The sequence below is a fragment of the Silurus aristotelis genome (assembly GCF_946808225.1).
Source record: "Silurus aristotelis genome assembly, chromosome: 2".
Classification (NCBI taxonomy): Eukaryota; Metazoa; Chordata; class Actinopteri; order Siluriformes; family Siluridae; genus Silurus; species Silurus aristotelis.
The window spans coordinates 2,426,351-2,443,850 of NC_139575.1; the positions used below are offsets into that span (position 1 = coordinate 2,426,351).

Below are 17,500 nucleotides of genomic sequence, written 5' to 3' on the forward strand. Positions count from 1 at the left end.
TGCAGGTCAAATCTCGTGTATTTTTTTCAGAGGTACTTACAAGGGCCCCCTGAGGTCAATGAAGTGGACCGTCATGAAATGAGAGTCAGTAAATGGTGTAAAATGTAGAAACCATTTGCTTTTTAACCCCATGGAGTGTTCTCCTGCTGGGGGGCTTCAGGGCTGTTAGTGAGTCCCATCACTCAGCATCACCACAGGGGTCCGAATAAGCTGCAGGTCAAAAATCTGATTGTTCGAGCTCCATTTCTTTATTCTGAAAAGATCTGAAAACGGTTTCCACCCACAAAGTGTTCAAACGTCTTCTACCAATCTCTCGTCCACACTGAAATGTCTGAAAACGCTTTCAGAAGAAACATTTCTCCTGCAACACCTGAGCATACGGTTGTGATGTGCCTCCTTCTGAACATCAAATTTCACATTAGTCCCCATTAGCTGTTGTAGTAACCTCCACTCTACTGGGAAGATGTTTCACTTGATTTTGTGGAGATTTGTGGAGATTCATTCAGCCACAAGGTGTTCAATAGGGCTGGAGCTCTATAGCAGGAGATCTTCCACATCCTCCAACCCATGGAAAGCTCATTTTCATGGAGCTGGCTTTGTGCACAGGGACACTGTCGTGCTGGAACAGGTTTGGGTCTCCTAGTTCATGTAAAGCTCACATGAAGTGACCTGCAGTGTTGTGTGGAAACAAAGGGTTCTAAGCATCCTGTCGGACCCTGTGGGACCCTGTACATAAAATTTTTCCTTCGCTCGAACTAGGAGACCCAAACCTGTTCCAGCAGTGCACAATCTGCACCAATCCTGCTCTATGAAGATCTGCTTTCCATGGGTTGGAGGATGTGGAAGATTTCCTGCTATACATCTCCAACCCTATTGAAGACCTTTGGGATGAATGTGAACACTGACTGCATCCCACAAACCTCCTCGCAGCACCTTCATCAGTACACCTTTGTATCTGAATGAATCACATCAAAATCTAGTGGAACATCTTACCAGAAGAATGGAGCTTATTATTACTGGAGCTGGAGCTCTATAGCAGGAGATCTTCTACTCCAACCCATGGAAAGCAGATCTTCTTGGAGCTGGCTTTGTGCAAAGAGGCATGGTCATGCTGGAACAGGTTTGGATCTCCTAGTTCATGTGAAGGTCAAACTCTACGCTACCAAATGCATTCAGAAACGTCCTATACAGCTGTTTCTTCAACTTTGTGGTAACAGTTTGGAGAAGAACCACATCTGGCTGGGAAAGTCCCGATACTGTTGTCCATATGCTGTAGTGTAAATCATTGTCACACACAACAAATAATGTGATTTTCATGAGCACATTTTATACCTTTTGATTTACAATGTGAACGCTTGAGAAGAGGAGATGAAGAGAAAAAAGGGAAGTCGGCATCTCCAGAAGCATCTTTTATACACACACACACACACACACACACACACGCACGCACACTCACTCACTCACGTATACACACACACACGCTCGCGCATACACACACACACAAACACACACACACGCACACACACACCACACACAAACACACTCACTCACACACGCCCACCCACCCACACTCATACACTCATACACTCATACACACATGCACACATGCACACACGCACACGCACCCACACCCACACACAGGCACGCGCGCACACACACACACACACACACAAACACACACACACACACACACACACACCACACACAAACACACTCACTCACACACGCCCACCCACACTCATACACACATGCACACACGCACACGCGCGCACACACACCCACACATAGGCACGCGCACACACACACACACACACACACACTCGCACGGACACACCACACACAAACACACTCACTTATTTACGCACACCCACACAGATACACACACACTCACACTCCTACACACATGCACACACACACACAGGCACGCGCGCACACACACACACACTCTCGCAAGCGCACGCACACACACACACACACTTACTTACACACACACACACACACACACACACACACACACGCACACACACACACGTACACCCACACACACACGCACACAAACACCACACACACCACACACTCACTCATGCACACCCACACACACACGTACACCCACACACACACACACATACACACAAACACACTCACTCATTAACGCACACCCCCCCATACACACACACACACACACACACACACACACACACACACACAAACAAGTCTCGAGTGTATAGAAATTCTCAGCATATGCATTACTGTAATCAGCCACCAGAGGATGGTGTGTCCTGCCCGTGGCGGCGCTCGATCCTAAACCCGTTACACACACAGGTCTGAAGTCGAGCTTTTACTCAGAACACATTTTCATTTACTCGTGTTTGTGGTGTGTGTTAAATGAAACTGCAGACGTGTTATTCTGTCTGTGTGTTTTAGCTCAAAGGGAAAGAGCCCAAGCTGGGAGCTGTGTTTTCTCCTGCCTGGTGTTTCACAGGCGCGTGGGTGAGGAGCTGCATGTGTTCCTGCTGCATGCATCAGACTGGAGAAAGGCTCAGGAGTGACATGAAGCGACCTGCAGTGTTGTGTGGAAACAAAGGGTTCTAGGCCTCCTGTGGGACCCTACATAGAACCTTTATTCCAGATGTGCATAGATTTGTATTCCTGTATAGACAAAAGTATTGGGACACCTGACTTGTCCAGCTGTATGTGGTTCAGAACACAATTGTAGCAGACGTCTCTGGATGCTGGAGCATCAAATTTTTCCTTCGCTCGAGACCCAAACCTGTCCCAGAAATGCACAATGTGCACCAATCCTGCTCCATGGAGATCTGCTTTCATGGGTTGGAAGATGTGGAAGATCTCCTGCTATAGAGCTCCAACACTGACTGCACCCCAGGAACCTCCTAACAGCACCTTCATCAATACCTGAATTTTCTAACACGCTTTTATCTGAATGAATCACCACAAAATCTAGCAAAACATCTTCCCAGAAGAATGGAGCTTATTATTACAGTGAATGGAGACTAAATGTGGAATGGGATGATCCATGATCTTATGAACACAAACTACAACTTAGATCTTCATTAGGAATCTAGAACACTTTTTATGGAAAGGATGTCTGGATTATGAATGTCGGTTGAATAGAAGAAACATGGAGCTGGAGCGCAATGATGGTTTCCTTCAATCTCATGCATTCAGAGATGTTCTATACCACTGTGTGTCTCCAACTTTTGGAGAAGAACCACATACTGTATGTGTGGAAAAAGCAGGTGCCCTAATACTTTAGACAAAACAGTGTAAATAATCAAAAGGGTTTCTTCAGGGTTTTCTGGTTTTCTCCAACCTCCTGAAAACATGCCAGTTGGTAGATGTGTGTGTGTGTGTGTGTGTGTGTGTGTGTGTGTGTGTGTGTGTGTGAGTGAGTGGACGTCCTGCAGTGGAAAACATGGATTCCGATAGGCGCTCTAGATGAATGAGATTAACGAGTCATTAACCCCGTGGTGGTGGTGGAGGTGTTTGTGCGCTGACCCGTGGATGCTCGCTCTGCTCGCTCTTCCAGCTGAGTGCTGCGATCTCTAAACCTAAAACCTCCTGCTCCTACGCTTCAGGTTCCTCGACCCAATCACGCGAAGTCACACAACACCCCTTTTACATGCACATAGCTCAGCAGACACTAGCGAGCAGGGTTAGCAACAAGCTAGTCAGCCATTATTAGCATGCAGAATTCGCTACAAGCTAGCTGTGAATGAATATCAGTGTTAGCAGCAAACTAGCCAGCGATCAAGACTGGCTGTGTGAGGAGCAAACTAGCCGATACTAGCGATCAAGATGATAACAAGCAGTTAGCAACAAAATATCCAGCAATCAATAGCCAGTGGACAAGACCATAAAAAGCAGTGTTAGCAACAAGCTCACTTGCAATGAATAGTAATAGTGTGATAGCAAGCGGTGTTAGCAGCAAGCTAGCCAGCGATCAACACCGCAGTGTAAGATGCAAGCTAGACAGTGAACATAACAATAGCAAGGAGTGTTAGCAACATGTTAGCTTGCAATGGATAGCAGTCTTAGCAGCAAGCTAGTCAGCGAATAAAACAATAGCAAGTAGCGTTAGCAACAAGTTGCGAGCGATCATTAGCACATATTGCTAGCAGCAAGCTAGCCAGTACACAAGACAATAATATTCAGCAGTTTTCTGATGCTAATGCTAATTCTGCTTGATTGTTTCTGGGAGCTTAGCACAACGTGATTTCTATACAAAGGTAAATGTGGGCGGGGGCCTGCCGGGAGGGGGCGTGTCTGCAAAGCTTGCATCACAACACCAGAACTCAAGGCTGCAGACTGTAAGTGACGTCACAGTTCCTTTCCGTTTTCTAAACGCGGTCCACCTGCGGTGACGTCACCAGCCCTAGGCGCTTTTTCACCGGACACGCTCGCTTCCCCCTTCTCGTGGGCATGACGTAATGACAATAGGGCGGGGTTTAAATCAGTGGGCGGGGGAGTGGGCGGGGCTTGCGGTGGCGCTCCCAGTGTGCGGCAGGTTTGTCGCCCGCGCAGGAGTTGCGCTGTGCCTGGGCAGCACGCGCGCGTCCGCCGGCGCAACTTACCCCGCACAGCAGCGCAGCTCGCGCACCTTCTCCACACCTGACGCAACTTTTTTCCCCAGGAGGCTCAAACAAACACACACTGGAGCACGAGGAATGTCTCTTTGAATGAACCTGCGTGGAGAAATCATCTCGGCTCCGGTTCCCAGTTGGTGTTTTTTGGATGAAAAGGACGAGGCTGTGTGACTGCGCAACTTCTCATTCATCTTCATCATCTTCACCATCTTCACCATCTTTTCGGAATCCTGCTCTGCAACAGGGTATTATAAGCATCATGTCGTCCAGGTTTCTTCTCCACGTCGTACTTCTGTCCGTGATGCACGCACGGTGAGTGCTCGCGCGAGCTTTATCTTTCTCTCCAAAGGTGTGTATGTGTTTTGTTTTTGTGTGCGTGGGGAAAAAAAAAGCACAAGAAATCCGCTTTAGATAGCTTCAAAGTTGGAAAACCTTCTCCCAAACTTGCACGCGCACTCATCTCCTCTTCCTTCATGGACTGGAGAATGTTCTCCGTGATGGTGTGGTGTGGGCTCCTCGCTGCGTGCGTGGCGTGTTTTTCTGTGTGTTACAATTTTTTCCTCCAACCCGACATCACTCTGATCACCCGCAAGTGCGTGGAAAAGACGTATCATCATCATCATCAGGCCGAATCTGATCTTTCTAAAAGATGACTTTGTATAAACTTCCCCTCGCGCTGCGGTCCAGTTATTTATCTAATTTTACCTTTAAATGCATGCATACCTTTTAATGCATTAAAAGCATTTTTTGCTTTTCGATTTTTTCCTTCTTCATTGATTAAAAATATCAAACTGCATGTCATTATTTTATTTTGCGCATTTTTATTCTCATGATCTATAATTTAGTATTTATACACATAATGTATCGTGTATCTCTATTATACCTAAATACATCTTCTTTTATAAAATTGAAAAAAATACCGGATTAAAAATAAAAACAACAACCAACAAACAAATAAATCAGAAGCGTTTGTAAAAAATAAATAAATGTTTACAGTTAGTTACAATAATTTATTTTTTGATTATATATATATTTTTTTTAATATAGCAGTATTGGTGATAAGGACATTATGTACACAGACTAGGAAGGCTGAAATAGATAAAAAAAATAAATAATAATAATAAAATAAAAATAAATAAATGTAAATAACAAATTAAATAAACCACCAACTGAAAACATTCACCAACTTATTGACCTTGTTTGTAATTTCTTAATTACAAACACACACATTGTTTTTTTTTTTATACATTGTGAGTAGCTTTTATTTTCCTTCTCTCTAAACATTTCAATCGTCTATTTATCAAGTTGGTTTTAAATTAATTAATCAATCAGATGTGCAGTGAGGGTGATAGACAGACAGATGTGCAGTGAGGATTACAGATATACATGCAGTGAGGATGACAGACAAACAGTGAGGAAAATAAGTATTTGAACACTCTGCTATTTTGCAAGTTCTCCCACTTAGAAATCATGGAGGGTCTGAAATTGTCATCGTAGGTGCATGTCCACTGTGAGAGACATAATCTAAAAAAAAAATCCAGAACTCACAATGTATGATTTTTAACTATTTATTTGTATGATACAGCTGCAAATAAGTATTTGAACACCTGAGAAAGTCAATGTTAATATTTGGTACAGGAGCCTTTGTTTGCAATTACAGAGGTCAAACGTTTCCTGTAGTTTTTCACCAGGATTGCACACACTGCAGGAGGGATTTTGGCCCACTCCTCCACACAGATCTTCTCTAGATCAGTCAGGTTTCTGGCCTGTCACTGAGAAACACGGAGTTTGAGCTCCCTCCAAAGATTCTCTATTGGGTTTAGGTCTGGAGACTGGCTAGGCCACGCCAGAACCTTGATATGCTTCTTACAGAGCCACTCCTTGGTTATCCTGGCTGTGTGCTTCGGGTCATTGTCATGTTGGAAGACCCAGCCTCGACCCATCTTCAATGCTCTAACTGAGGGAAGGAGGTTGTTCCCCAAAATCTCGCAATACATGGCCCCGGTCATCCTCTCCTTAATACAGTGCAGTCGCCCTGTCCCATGTGCAGAAAAACACCCCCAAAGCATGATGCTACCACCCCTATGCTTCACAGTAGGGATGGTGTTCTTGGGATGGTACTCATCATTCTTCTTCCTCCAAACACGTTTAGTGGAATTATGACCCAAAAGTTCTATTTTGGTCTCATCTGACCACATGACTTTCTCCCATGACTCCTCTGGATCATCCAAATGGTCATTGGCAAACTTAAGACGTGCCTGGACATGTGCTGGTTTCAGCAGGGGAACCTTCCGTGCCATGCATGATTTCAAACCATGACGTCTTAGTGTATTACCAACAGTAACCTTGGAAACGGTGGTCCCAGCTCTTTTCAGGTCATTGACCAGCTCCTACCGTGTAGTTCTGAGCTGATTTCTCACCTTCCTTAGGATCATTGAGACCCCACGAGGTGAGATCTTGCATGGAGCCCCAGTCCGAGGGAGATTGACAGTCATGTTTAGCTTCTTCCATTTTCTAATGATTGCTCCAACAGTGGACCTTTTTTCACCAAGCTGCTTGGCAATTTCCCCGTAGCCCTTTCCAGCCTTGTGGAGGTGTACAATTTTGTCTCTAGTGTCTTTGGACAGCTCTTTGGTCTTGGCCATGTTAGTAGTTGGATTCTTACTGATTGTATGGGGTGGACAGGTGTCTTTATGCAGCTAATGACCTCAAACAGGTGCATCTAATTTAGGATAATAAATGTAGTGGAGGTGGACATTTTAAAGGCAGACTAACAGGTCTTTGAGGGTCAGAATTCTAGCTGATAGACAGGTGTTCAAATACTTATTTGCAGCTGTATCATACAAATAAATAGTTTAAAAATCATATATTTTGATTTCTGGATTTTTTTTTTAGATTATGTCTCTCACAGTGGACATGCACCTACGATGACAATTTCAGACCCCTCCATGATTTCTAAGTGGGAGAACTTGCAAAATAGCAGAGTTTTCAAATATTTATTTTTCTGACTGTATATACGTGTGGTCATAATGATAGCTAGATGTGCAAAGAGGATGATGGCCAGATGTGCAGTGAGGATGATGGCCAGATGTGCAGTGAGGATGATGGCCAGATGTGCAGTGAGGATGATCGACAGATGTGCAGTGAGGATGATCGACAGATGTGCAGTGAGGATGATCGACAGACATGCAGTTAGGATAATTGACAGACAGACGTGCAGTGAGGATGATAGACAGATGTGCAGTAAGAATAATAGACAGACAGATGTGCAGTTAGGATGACAGACAGACAGACATGCAGTGAGGATGACAGACAGATGTGCAGAGAGAATGACAGACAGATGTGCAGTGAGGATAATAGACAGGCAGATGTTCAGTTAGAATGATAGACAGATTATTATTCAAATAATTTCTTTAATTATTTATTAAATTATTGATTGTATGTGTGTGAGTGAGTGTGTGTGTGTGTGTGTGTGTGTGTGTGTGTGTGCGTGTGTGCGTGTGCGCGTGTGCGCGTGTGCGCGTGTGCGTGTGTGTGTATATGTATGTATTTGTGTGTATGTGTGTGTGCGTGTCTGTGCGTGTGTCTGTTTGTGGGTGTGTGTGTGTGTGTGTGTGTGTGTGTGTATGTATGTGTGTGTGTGTGTGTGTGTGTGTGTGTGTGCGTATGTGTGAATGAGTGAGTGTGCGTGCGCGCGTGTGCATGTGCGTGTGTGCATGTGCGTGTGTGCATGTGCGTGTGTACATGTGCGTGTGCGTGTGTGTGTGTGTGTGTGTATATGTGTGTGTATATGTGTGTGTATATGTGTGTGTATATGTGTGTGTGTGTGTATATGTATGTATTTGTGTGTATGTGTGTGTGCGTGTCTGTGCGTGTGTCTGTTTGTGGGTGTGTGTGTGGGTGTGTGTGTGTATGTATGTGTGTGTGTGTGTGTGTGTGTGTGCGTATGTGTGAATGAGTGAGTGTGCGTGCGCGTGTGCGTGTGTGCGCGTGCGTGTGCGCGTGCGCGTGCATGTGCGTGTGCGTGCGTGTGCATGTGCGTGCGTGCGTGTGCGTGTGTGCGTGTGGGTGTGTGCGTGTGCGTGTGTGCGTGTGTGCGTGTGTGTGTGTGTATATGTGTGTGTGTGTGTGTTGTTCAGGAGGAATAAAAGCTCAGTTCAGATGAATTAATAATGAATGAACAAAAATGACTCGGATTTTAACTCTGGATATTTATAGTCCACCTGAAACATCTTATCTTAGTCTTTATCTGTTTCCAGAAGAAAGAAATCACAAAATAAAATGTAAAATAAAATAAAATTTGTGAAATAATAATAAAAAGGAATATAGTAATATTAGCAATAGTAAAATAGTAAATTCAGGTAAATACCTTGTTCTATTTTAATGCTCTTGTTCTAGTATGTAATGGTTTCTATAGTAACGGCTCACTGGCAGGTGTACAGCGAATGATTCCTTTAATAACTGGATAAAAATTGTGTGAAATGTTTGCTACGTTGAGGAAAGAGTCTAGACGTCTTGTACAATTGTGTGCCTGCAACTTTCAACTCAGTTTTGGGGGAAGATCCTCATATGGCAGGAAAAGTCAGTTAAAGTGTTCTAATACTTTTGGTCATATAGTGTATGTATGTGTCTCCTGTAGTTCTCAAACCCTGGCGTCTGAGGACGAGGAGTACGACGATGTGACCGTGAGTCAGATGCTGTCACCGAAAAAGAACGAGATGGACGCCACTCAGATCCTGAACAACCTTCTGAAGGAGTACGATAAGAAACTCCGCCCTGACATCGGAGGTGAGTGGATTTTACAGGATCTTGTCTTCCCTGGAGCTTCTGCTTGCTCTCACAGGTCCCGCCTCCTGGGTTCCAATTCTGCTTGCTTTGTCTGATGTGTGTCATGGGGGAGAGGGTCAGTTGTCGAGTAGTGAGGGAAAGATTGTATAATTTCAGTGATCAATAACTGCATATCATCTATGGGAGTCCTGTAATTCTGTGTCCTGTACATACCCTACAGAGATTTTGCTTTGCTCATACTGTACGCATCCAGTAAAAAATGAATGAGTCGACTCTTTAAGATGACTCATTCTACCGAGTCGCATTAAAGACTCGTTTAAAATAAACGAATCACTCTATGAGGTGTCTCGTAAAATGAACAAGTCCTTTATGAACGACCCATGAGCGTTTGAGTCATGTTCGTTCTAACAAGTCACACAAGTTTGTGCGTGTGTGCGCGTGTAAGCAAGTGTGTGCGCCTGTGTGCGTGCGTGTGTGTGTGTGTATATGTATGTGCGTGTGTGTGTGTGTGCGTGTCTGTGCATGCGTGTGCGTGTGTGCGCGTGCGTATGCGTATGGGTGTGCGTGTGTGTGCGCGGGTGTGCGCGGGTGTGCGCGCGTGTGCGTGAGTGTGTGTGCGTGTGTTAAAGAACACAGGGTTTGTGTTATAAGAGTGGAAAAGTCTTGTGCATAGGAACATCAATTGGATTTGAGTGGAATGCCAGAAGAATTTTGGAAGAATCTGTGAAACATTGTGTGAGATGTCGTGGGTCTGAGGAACGTTGAAGGCCTAAAGAATGTTGTAGGTCTGAGGGATGTTGTAGGTCTGAAGTATGTTGTAGGTCTGAGGGATGTTGAAGGTCTAAGGGATGTTGAAGGTCTAAAGTATGTTGTAGGTCTGAGGGATGTTGAACGTCTGAAGTATGTTGAAGTTCTAAAGGATGTTGAAGGTCTGAAGTATGTTGTAGGTCTGAGGGATGTTGAAGGTCTGAAGTATGTTGTAGGTCTGAAGTATGTTGTAGGTCTGAGGGATGTTGAACATCTGAAGTATGTTGTAGGTCTGAAGGATGTTGAAGGTCTGAAGTATTTTGTAGGTCTAAGGGATGTTAAAGGTCTGAAGTATGCTGTAGGTCTGAGGGATGTTGAAGATATGAAGTATGCTGTAGGTCTGAGGGATGTTGAAGGTCTGATGGATGTTGAAGGTCTGAAGTATGTTGCAGGTCTAAGGGACGTCCACAGGTCAGAAGTTTCTTTATAAGCCTCATTTGTTGAGAAATTATATAGAAATCTATGGAAATCGATATAAACTGTATCATACAAAAACATAGATATAAACATTTTGTTTGGTCATTGCTGTGTGCAGGTGATTGAATGTGCAGGTAGAAATAAAGTCTGGGTGTTTCAACCAAAAATATCCTGCAAGATTTTTTTCTTCAACTACATTTAAGTTCCCTCTTATTGGCTCACCTGCAATTTTGTAAAATCCCAGTTTATTCCCAGTAATTCCCGTAATTCCCATGGAAAGTTTCCAGTCTTGAAAATTCCTCTAATTTTTCAACCCAAGTTTCTCAAAAAAACTCCTCTGTCGTGTAGAAATGGGAAAACGTCAAGTCTTATATCTACGTCTGACACTGGAGACTCCTTTCATTAACATCTCCTCAATGATTTGTGTTGAGAAGTTCTCTGTGAATGAGTCTGAGCTGTTACTAATGAATCCACAACACTAATACACTACATGTGATTGTTCACGTCTGCTGTCAGGTCGGTGACCTCAGATGTGTTAGCGAGGCTCATCATGGATCGGAGTGGATCAGGTTGGATTTACAGTAATGATTTAGAGAGTTGAGAAATGTCTCAATTTGATGAATAGTTTGTGGAGGCCTGAGCGTGATAAGATGGTTTGTGCTTTTTTTCTGAACATCTTTGATAAGCTCCACCCTTTTAGGAAGATTTTCCACTAAATTTTGTGGAGATTTGTGGAGATGAGAGGTGTGTGTAAGGAATGTGTCTGTAAAAGGTGTGTGTAAGCAGTGTAGATGTGGGGTGTGGTTGTATTTTAGGGTTTTGTGTATAAGGGATGTGTGTGCAAAGTGTGTGTGAGAGGTGTGTGTGGGGTGTGTGTGAGATGTGTGAGTGTGAGGGATGTGTGCAAGGTGTGTGTGTGTGTGTGTGAGGAGTGTGTATGTATGATGTGACGAACGATGTGTGTGTGAGAGGTCCGTGTGAGGAATGTCCGTGTGAAATGTGTGAGTGGTGTGTGTGAGGAGTGTGTGTGGGGATTGTAGGTGAGCATTGGGTTAGATTCTGAACCATGCAGTGATGAAGATGCTCAAGATGTTCTTCACAGTGCATCTGTAACACATAGTGAGATGTTTGGTACGAGCTTGGCTTGCCTCTTAAGAAGAAGAGATGCTTCTATGCTTTTTCGGTTAAAGAGCTGATGTTGAGGAAGCAGGTGAGGTTCTTTATCAGGTGAACACCAAGGGAGCTGGGGTTAAGGTTGGATGCCAAAAAAGTGTGTGCTTTCTCCATTACTGAAAACCATCTATCAGGCGTAGTATGGGATTATAGAGGGCACAGTTCCTCGCTCATGTCGAATCCATTCTTACAGCCGTCAAGAGAGTGAGGGAAGGCCAGTCACTCACTGTAAAGCAGCTTTAAGACTGCTGGGTCTGAGGGTAGCGTCCAATGTTATTCCATTTGGCCTCTTGCGCATGAGACCCCTTCAGTGGTGGCTCAGAGTCCAAGTGTTCTCTCGGAGGGGCAATCCACTCCGTACGATCAAGGTCACATGGCGAGTCCTACATGCCTCAGATGTGTGGAGAGATCCCGTGTTCCTGTCTCAGGCCTCGTGTTAGGAGTTCCTGATCGTCGCTTAACGATTACGACAGATGCGTCCCTCACAGCTGCTCCGCACAAGGTCTCTGGGAAAGGCCTCATCACACATTGCATATCAATTGCATGGAGATTCTGATCATGCTTCAAGCATTGAAGCATTTCTTCCAGACTTTAAGAGCTACCATGTGTTGGTCCATATGGACAACACATTAGTGGTTCCTACATTAACCACCAGGGGGGTCTGCGATCTACAAGCTGGCACTTTAGATCCTCTTGTGGGCCCAGGGCAAGCTGCTCTCCTTGAGGGCAGCGTATATCTCAGGCCACTTAAATGAAGGAGCAGACGCCCTCTCGAGACAAGGGCCAAGGCCCGGGGAATGGTGACTCCACCCTGAGGTGGTGGAACAAATTTGCGAGAGATTTTACAGAGTTCAGGTGGACCTGCTTGCGATTCGAGAGACATCACACCATCCCCTCTGGTTTTCCATGAGGCCGCGCCTGTACATCTTTTGCCCTGGACATGTAGGTTGTACACCGGCGAGATGGTGCCTGTTCACAGCATGGTAGTATCTGCACCAATTGGATCCAGTTAACTGCCCGGTTGGTTCAGTGCTGGAATTCCTTCAGGAACAGTTCGCCAAAGAGTTGGCTACTTCCACCCTAAAAGTCTATGTGTCCGCCATTGTGATGTACCATGCCAGCCTTGCGGGCAGTTGCCGGGTAAGAAGTACGGAGGCTGAGGCCTCTGGCACGACCTAGAGTGCCTGCATGGGACTTGGCTGTCATCTTGAAGGCACTATAGGAGCCTACCATCAAGCATTAGCTGAGGTGCTTTGAAGGATCCTAACAGTCAAGACTCCTGGCTATTTCCTCTGTCAAGAGAGTGGAAGATCTTTAGGCCCTTTCTGTGGCCCCCTCTTTTCTGTAGTTTATTCCTGGCATGGCTGGTGCCTTCCTTTACCCTAGAGTAGGGTATGTTTCCAAGGTACTCTTGGTCATCCTACGACATGCTATGCTCCAGGCATTCTTCCTCCTCCTTTCCAGGCCCTAGACCAGGAAAAGCTGAACCGACTTTGTCCGGTGCGAGCACTGAACATATACGTCTACAGAACAAGTCTGTGGAAAAAGTCAGAGCAACTGTTTCTCTGCTATGGCTCTCAGAGGAGAGGCCTCTCTGTGAACCAGCAGACGCTCAGCTGATGGATTGTGGATGCTATTTCATCCTTCTACGAGTCCTCTGGTCGCCCGCTCCTTTCGGGGTTAGAGCTCACTGGCCCCGGAGTGTGGCTGCCTTTAAGGCTGGTCTTCTGGAGTTTTTCTTAAAGACATCTGCAACGCTGCGGACTGGTCCACCCCGCTATCCTTGTCAGGTTTTTAGCCCTCAGTCCTTCGAACTAGTTGTGCCCATCCACACTAGGCAGGGACTGGCGTGATTGGACTCTCGTTTCCAAAGTGTTGTTGACACAGCTCCAGTCTCTGGGTTACATAACCATGGGTTCCAGAGGGAACAAGATGCTGGGTCATCATGCCACACTGCCCTTTTCAGGAGCTTGCGCTGGTTTCACTTCATGTGCGTTTTATAGCTTCCAGGTCATAATGTCACCCCGCCAGTAACACGCACATGTGCGTTACAAAAGCATTGTTAAAGCAGGGTCTTGTTACCTCAGGGAACCAGGGTTACATACTTAACCCAGATATATTATTACAGCTAAAATAAAGTCTTAAAAGATAACAGGCCTTAAATGATCGTTAATAAATAATATAAATGGTATATTAGTAATTTGCAGGTAAATAATTAACTTGAAGTAAGTAGAAAAGAAAAGATCTTAAACACTTGGAACAATCATAATAACTTACACAGTCTGCTCTCGCATAGTATAATATTCTTAAAAAAAGATCAATAAGATTTTTATGGCTGGAAATTAGTAATGGGGAAATCAGATCATTTTAGTGACTTGATTCTTTGAATCTCATTCATCAAAATAAACAAAACGTTTTGAGTCATTTCGTTCATTTCCTTTCTTTAATCCTTCATTCTCCTACCAGTACATAACCTACAGACATTTTGCGATGCTTTGTTTATGCGTGTCCAGTAGAAAATGGGCGAATCACTCTTTGAGACGACTCGTTCTTCTGAAACACATTAAGGACTCGTTTAAAATGAACAAATTGTTTGTGAACAACTGTCATTACTAGAATTAAGATTGTAAGTCCTGACTAGACGAGGAGTTCTTGCAGTGCATGTACATGGAATGAGTCCAGTGTCAGCACTGCATTTTTTTGTCCTGTTCGCTCTAAAATATAAAGAATGAAGAGCAATTGGAGAGAGAAGGAGCGTTTACAGCTTCTATAATATAAGTGAGGTCATGACGTTCATTATTACAGCAAAGTCACAGCTGATTTGTGGATTGCGTTTGGTAGGAAGGTGTTGATTAATTGAACAGCCGCTCTGACATTTACATTTACAGCATTTGGCAGATGCCTTTATCCAGAGCGACTTACATTTATCTCAGTATACAGCTGAGCAGTTGAGGGTTAAGGGCTTTGCTCAAGGACCAGCAGGAGCAGCTTGGTGGTGCTGGGATTTAACCCAACAACCTTTTCATTATTAGAAGGCCAACTTCTTTATCCACTGAGATACCACTTTCCCACTAGGTCGTAATAATATGTAATTGTTTCCATAGTAACAACTTATACAAATAATGCTCCTCATTAAATAATGTGTTGTAGAAAAGCTTGATGAAGATGGAAGGAGTCTCCGATGTCAGTGGTGCATTTTTTGCTTTGCTGAGGCTGCTAAAAAAAAACGACTGTTTAGAGCTGCTACAACAGTAGCAAAAACAGGATCGATCTCACTCAAGGAGAAGGTTGTGAGTTCAAATCCCACACCAAGCAGCAACTCTTGGGCCCCTGAGCAGAGCCCTTAACCCCAAAGCTGCTCAGTTATATGAATGAGATACAAATGTAAGTCGCTCTGGATAAGGGCGTCTAAAAATGCTTTAAATGTTCACAAACTCGCACCATAGAAGCTCCGCAAAATTAAATGTATATGTAACGAGATAAAAAATGCGTGGTGAAAGTAACGTCACCCTGACGCTGATTACTTTACTGTAACCTCAGCACACGCGCAGTGTTTCTGCCAGTAATGACTGTGTTCTGAAAATAACCCGAGCTTCAAGTCATCTTTCAGAGATTACTGTATATTCCCAAGTTTAATGTTTTTGTTTTTCTTAAGGTCAAAATTCCAATTAATTCCAAGCACAAGTGAAGTTATTTTCTTCAAAGTGCTAACACACACACACACACACACACACACACACACACACACACACACACGCACACGCACACAAACCCGGATTTAATGCAAATCGACAAATTCCCCAACTTTCAGAACTAATTAAGAGCTCAGTATCAGCCCGGATCGCTCATATACATAATGCCTGTCTCCGAGTCTACAATTCTGCACCGTAACACACTCAGCTGGCTGTCCTTCAGACCTTCAGTCCTCCAAGACCTGAGAGAAAGTCATGGTGGATGACAGGGATTGTGTTGTTCCGGTTGGATAAAAAATGGCAGGAAATCAGTTGTTGCTTTGTGAGCTGAAGTAAAGCATTCGTTATGTCCGTATAGGTTCCTTTTTTATTCTTCATTGTTGAAATGTTCAACTAATAATTGTCTGGATGGCGATGTTCTCATTCTCTCTCCAGTAATCAGCAGTGGACAAATTACAGTAGTAAAAATATCAATGCCCTCCATATACTGTATATAACCTCAGTAACAGTAGTCCAGAAATCTCTACATCTGTACTTTCATAATGTAAAAAATATATAGTACTATATCTGTCTGTCTGTCTGTCTGTCTGTCTGTCTGTCTCCATTTGCTGTTATCAGAAGCTTAATTCTTCTAAAAAGATGTTCCACTAGATGTAGTGCAGATTTTGTGTAGATTCATTCAGCTACGAGAGAGTTATTAAAGTCAGGTACTGATGGAGGTGAGTAGGTTCCCCAGGTGCAATCAGCGTTCACATTTATCTCATATGCGTTTAATAGCGTTGGAGCTCTATAACAGGAGATCCTCCACTCCAATCTATAAAAAAGCAGATCTTGAAAAGATAGATAGATAGATAGATAGATAGATAGATAGATAGATAGATAGATAGATAGATAGATAGATAGATAGATAGATAGATAGATAGACAGACAGACAGACAGACAGACAGACAGACCAGTAGGAAAAACTCCTCTTTTTACATTTCTTCTTGTGTAAAGTACTGAAAGTTCTAGTTTTTGAATGTTCAGTATGAACAGTGAAAGTAGTGATGTATGAAAACTCTCTGTGAATAATTAATGGAGTTCAGTGTTCCATTCTCCTGCACATCAAGATCCTTATATGGAAAGTGCTCTCTATAGTCACACATCCAGTGAGAGATTCCTTCCTCCACACGGCAAGGAACGGCATGTTCTTCTGAAATGGAGAGAAGTAAAAAATTATGATCACACATTATAATGTAGTGAAGGGAAAGTTGATGATAAAGTTCAGAGAGCTGGAAAATGCACTTCATGACTTTCCACCAGTGCAATATAACGCTGTGAAAAACTCAGGAGATTCACGAGATGCAGCGAAACATTCTCATAATCGTCCTAAACTGTCATGATATCTATTTTAATAGATATTCATTCGTTCATTTAGGAAGTTCTCTAATCAGCCAGTCACGTGACAGGAACGCAAGGTGCACATATACAAGAAGAGGAGGTAGAGAGACCGGTAAAAAACTTTGCTCAATGTTCACGTCAAACTTCAGAATGAGGAAAATCTCAGTGATCTATTTGATTCGGATTCTGTGGCCTGGAAGTTGTTTGAAAAATCTTTGAAAGTGGATTTTATACACAAACTTTCTTTCGGCTTCTCCCGCTAGGGGGCGCCACAGCGGCTCCTCCGCATGTTTGATTTGGCACATGTTTTTACGCTGGATGCCCTTCCTAACGCAACCCTCCCCATTTATCCGGGCTTGGGACCAGCACTGAGAGTGGCTGGGGTTGGTTCCCTGAGCAGGGATCAAACCCGGGCCGCAGCGGTGAGAGCGCTGCATCCTAAACACTAGACCACAATGGTGCGAAAAACAAAAACCAAAAACATCCAAACGGATTGCGATCGATTGGGCTGATGGAGAAAGGAACGCCCGAGGATTAAATTCCCTCTGATTCGCCGAGAAGAAAAAGGGGCGGAGCCAGCGGTGTAGAAAATGCAGCTTTTTGCAGAAGATTCCTATCCGCGGTATGACGCCGTATTCG

The 17,500-nt window shown here is 44.0% G+C and overlaps 3 protein-coding genes across 3 annotated transcripts in view; 1 reads left to right on the top strand and 2 right to left on the bottom strand.

Annotated features, from left to right (window-relative positions):
• The window catches only part of atp10a (ATPase phospholipid transporting 10A), a 377,925-nt gene that overhangs the window by 227,853 nt on the left and 132,572 nt on the right, over positions 1–17,500 (bottom strand). The window lies entirely within an intron of this gene.
• oca2 (oculocutaneous albinism II) overlaps positions 1–17,500 on the bottom strand; it is a 370,587-nt gene that overhangs the window by 45,986 nt on the left and 307,101 nt on the right. The gene's annotated exons all lie outside the window — the stretch shown is intronic.
• gabrg3 (gamma-aminobutyric acid type A receptor subunit gamma3) overlaps positions 4,295–17,500 on the top strand; it is a 130,796-nt gene continuing 117,590 nt past the window's right edge. Inside the window, exons 1-2 of the mRNA XM_083563379.1 lie at positions 4,295–4,916; positions 9,244–9,392. Coding sequence (XP_083419505.1) covers positions 4,753–4,916; positions 9,244–9,392 — 313 coding nt within the window. The 5' untranslated portion in view covers positions 4,295–4,752. The remainder of the gene's footprint in view (positions 4,917–9,243; positions 9,393–17,500) is intronic.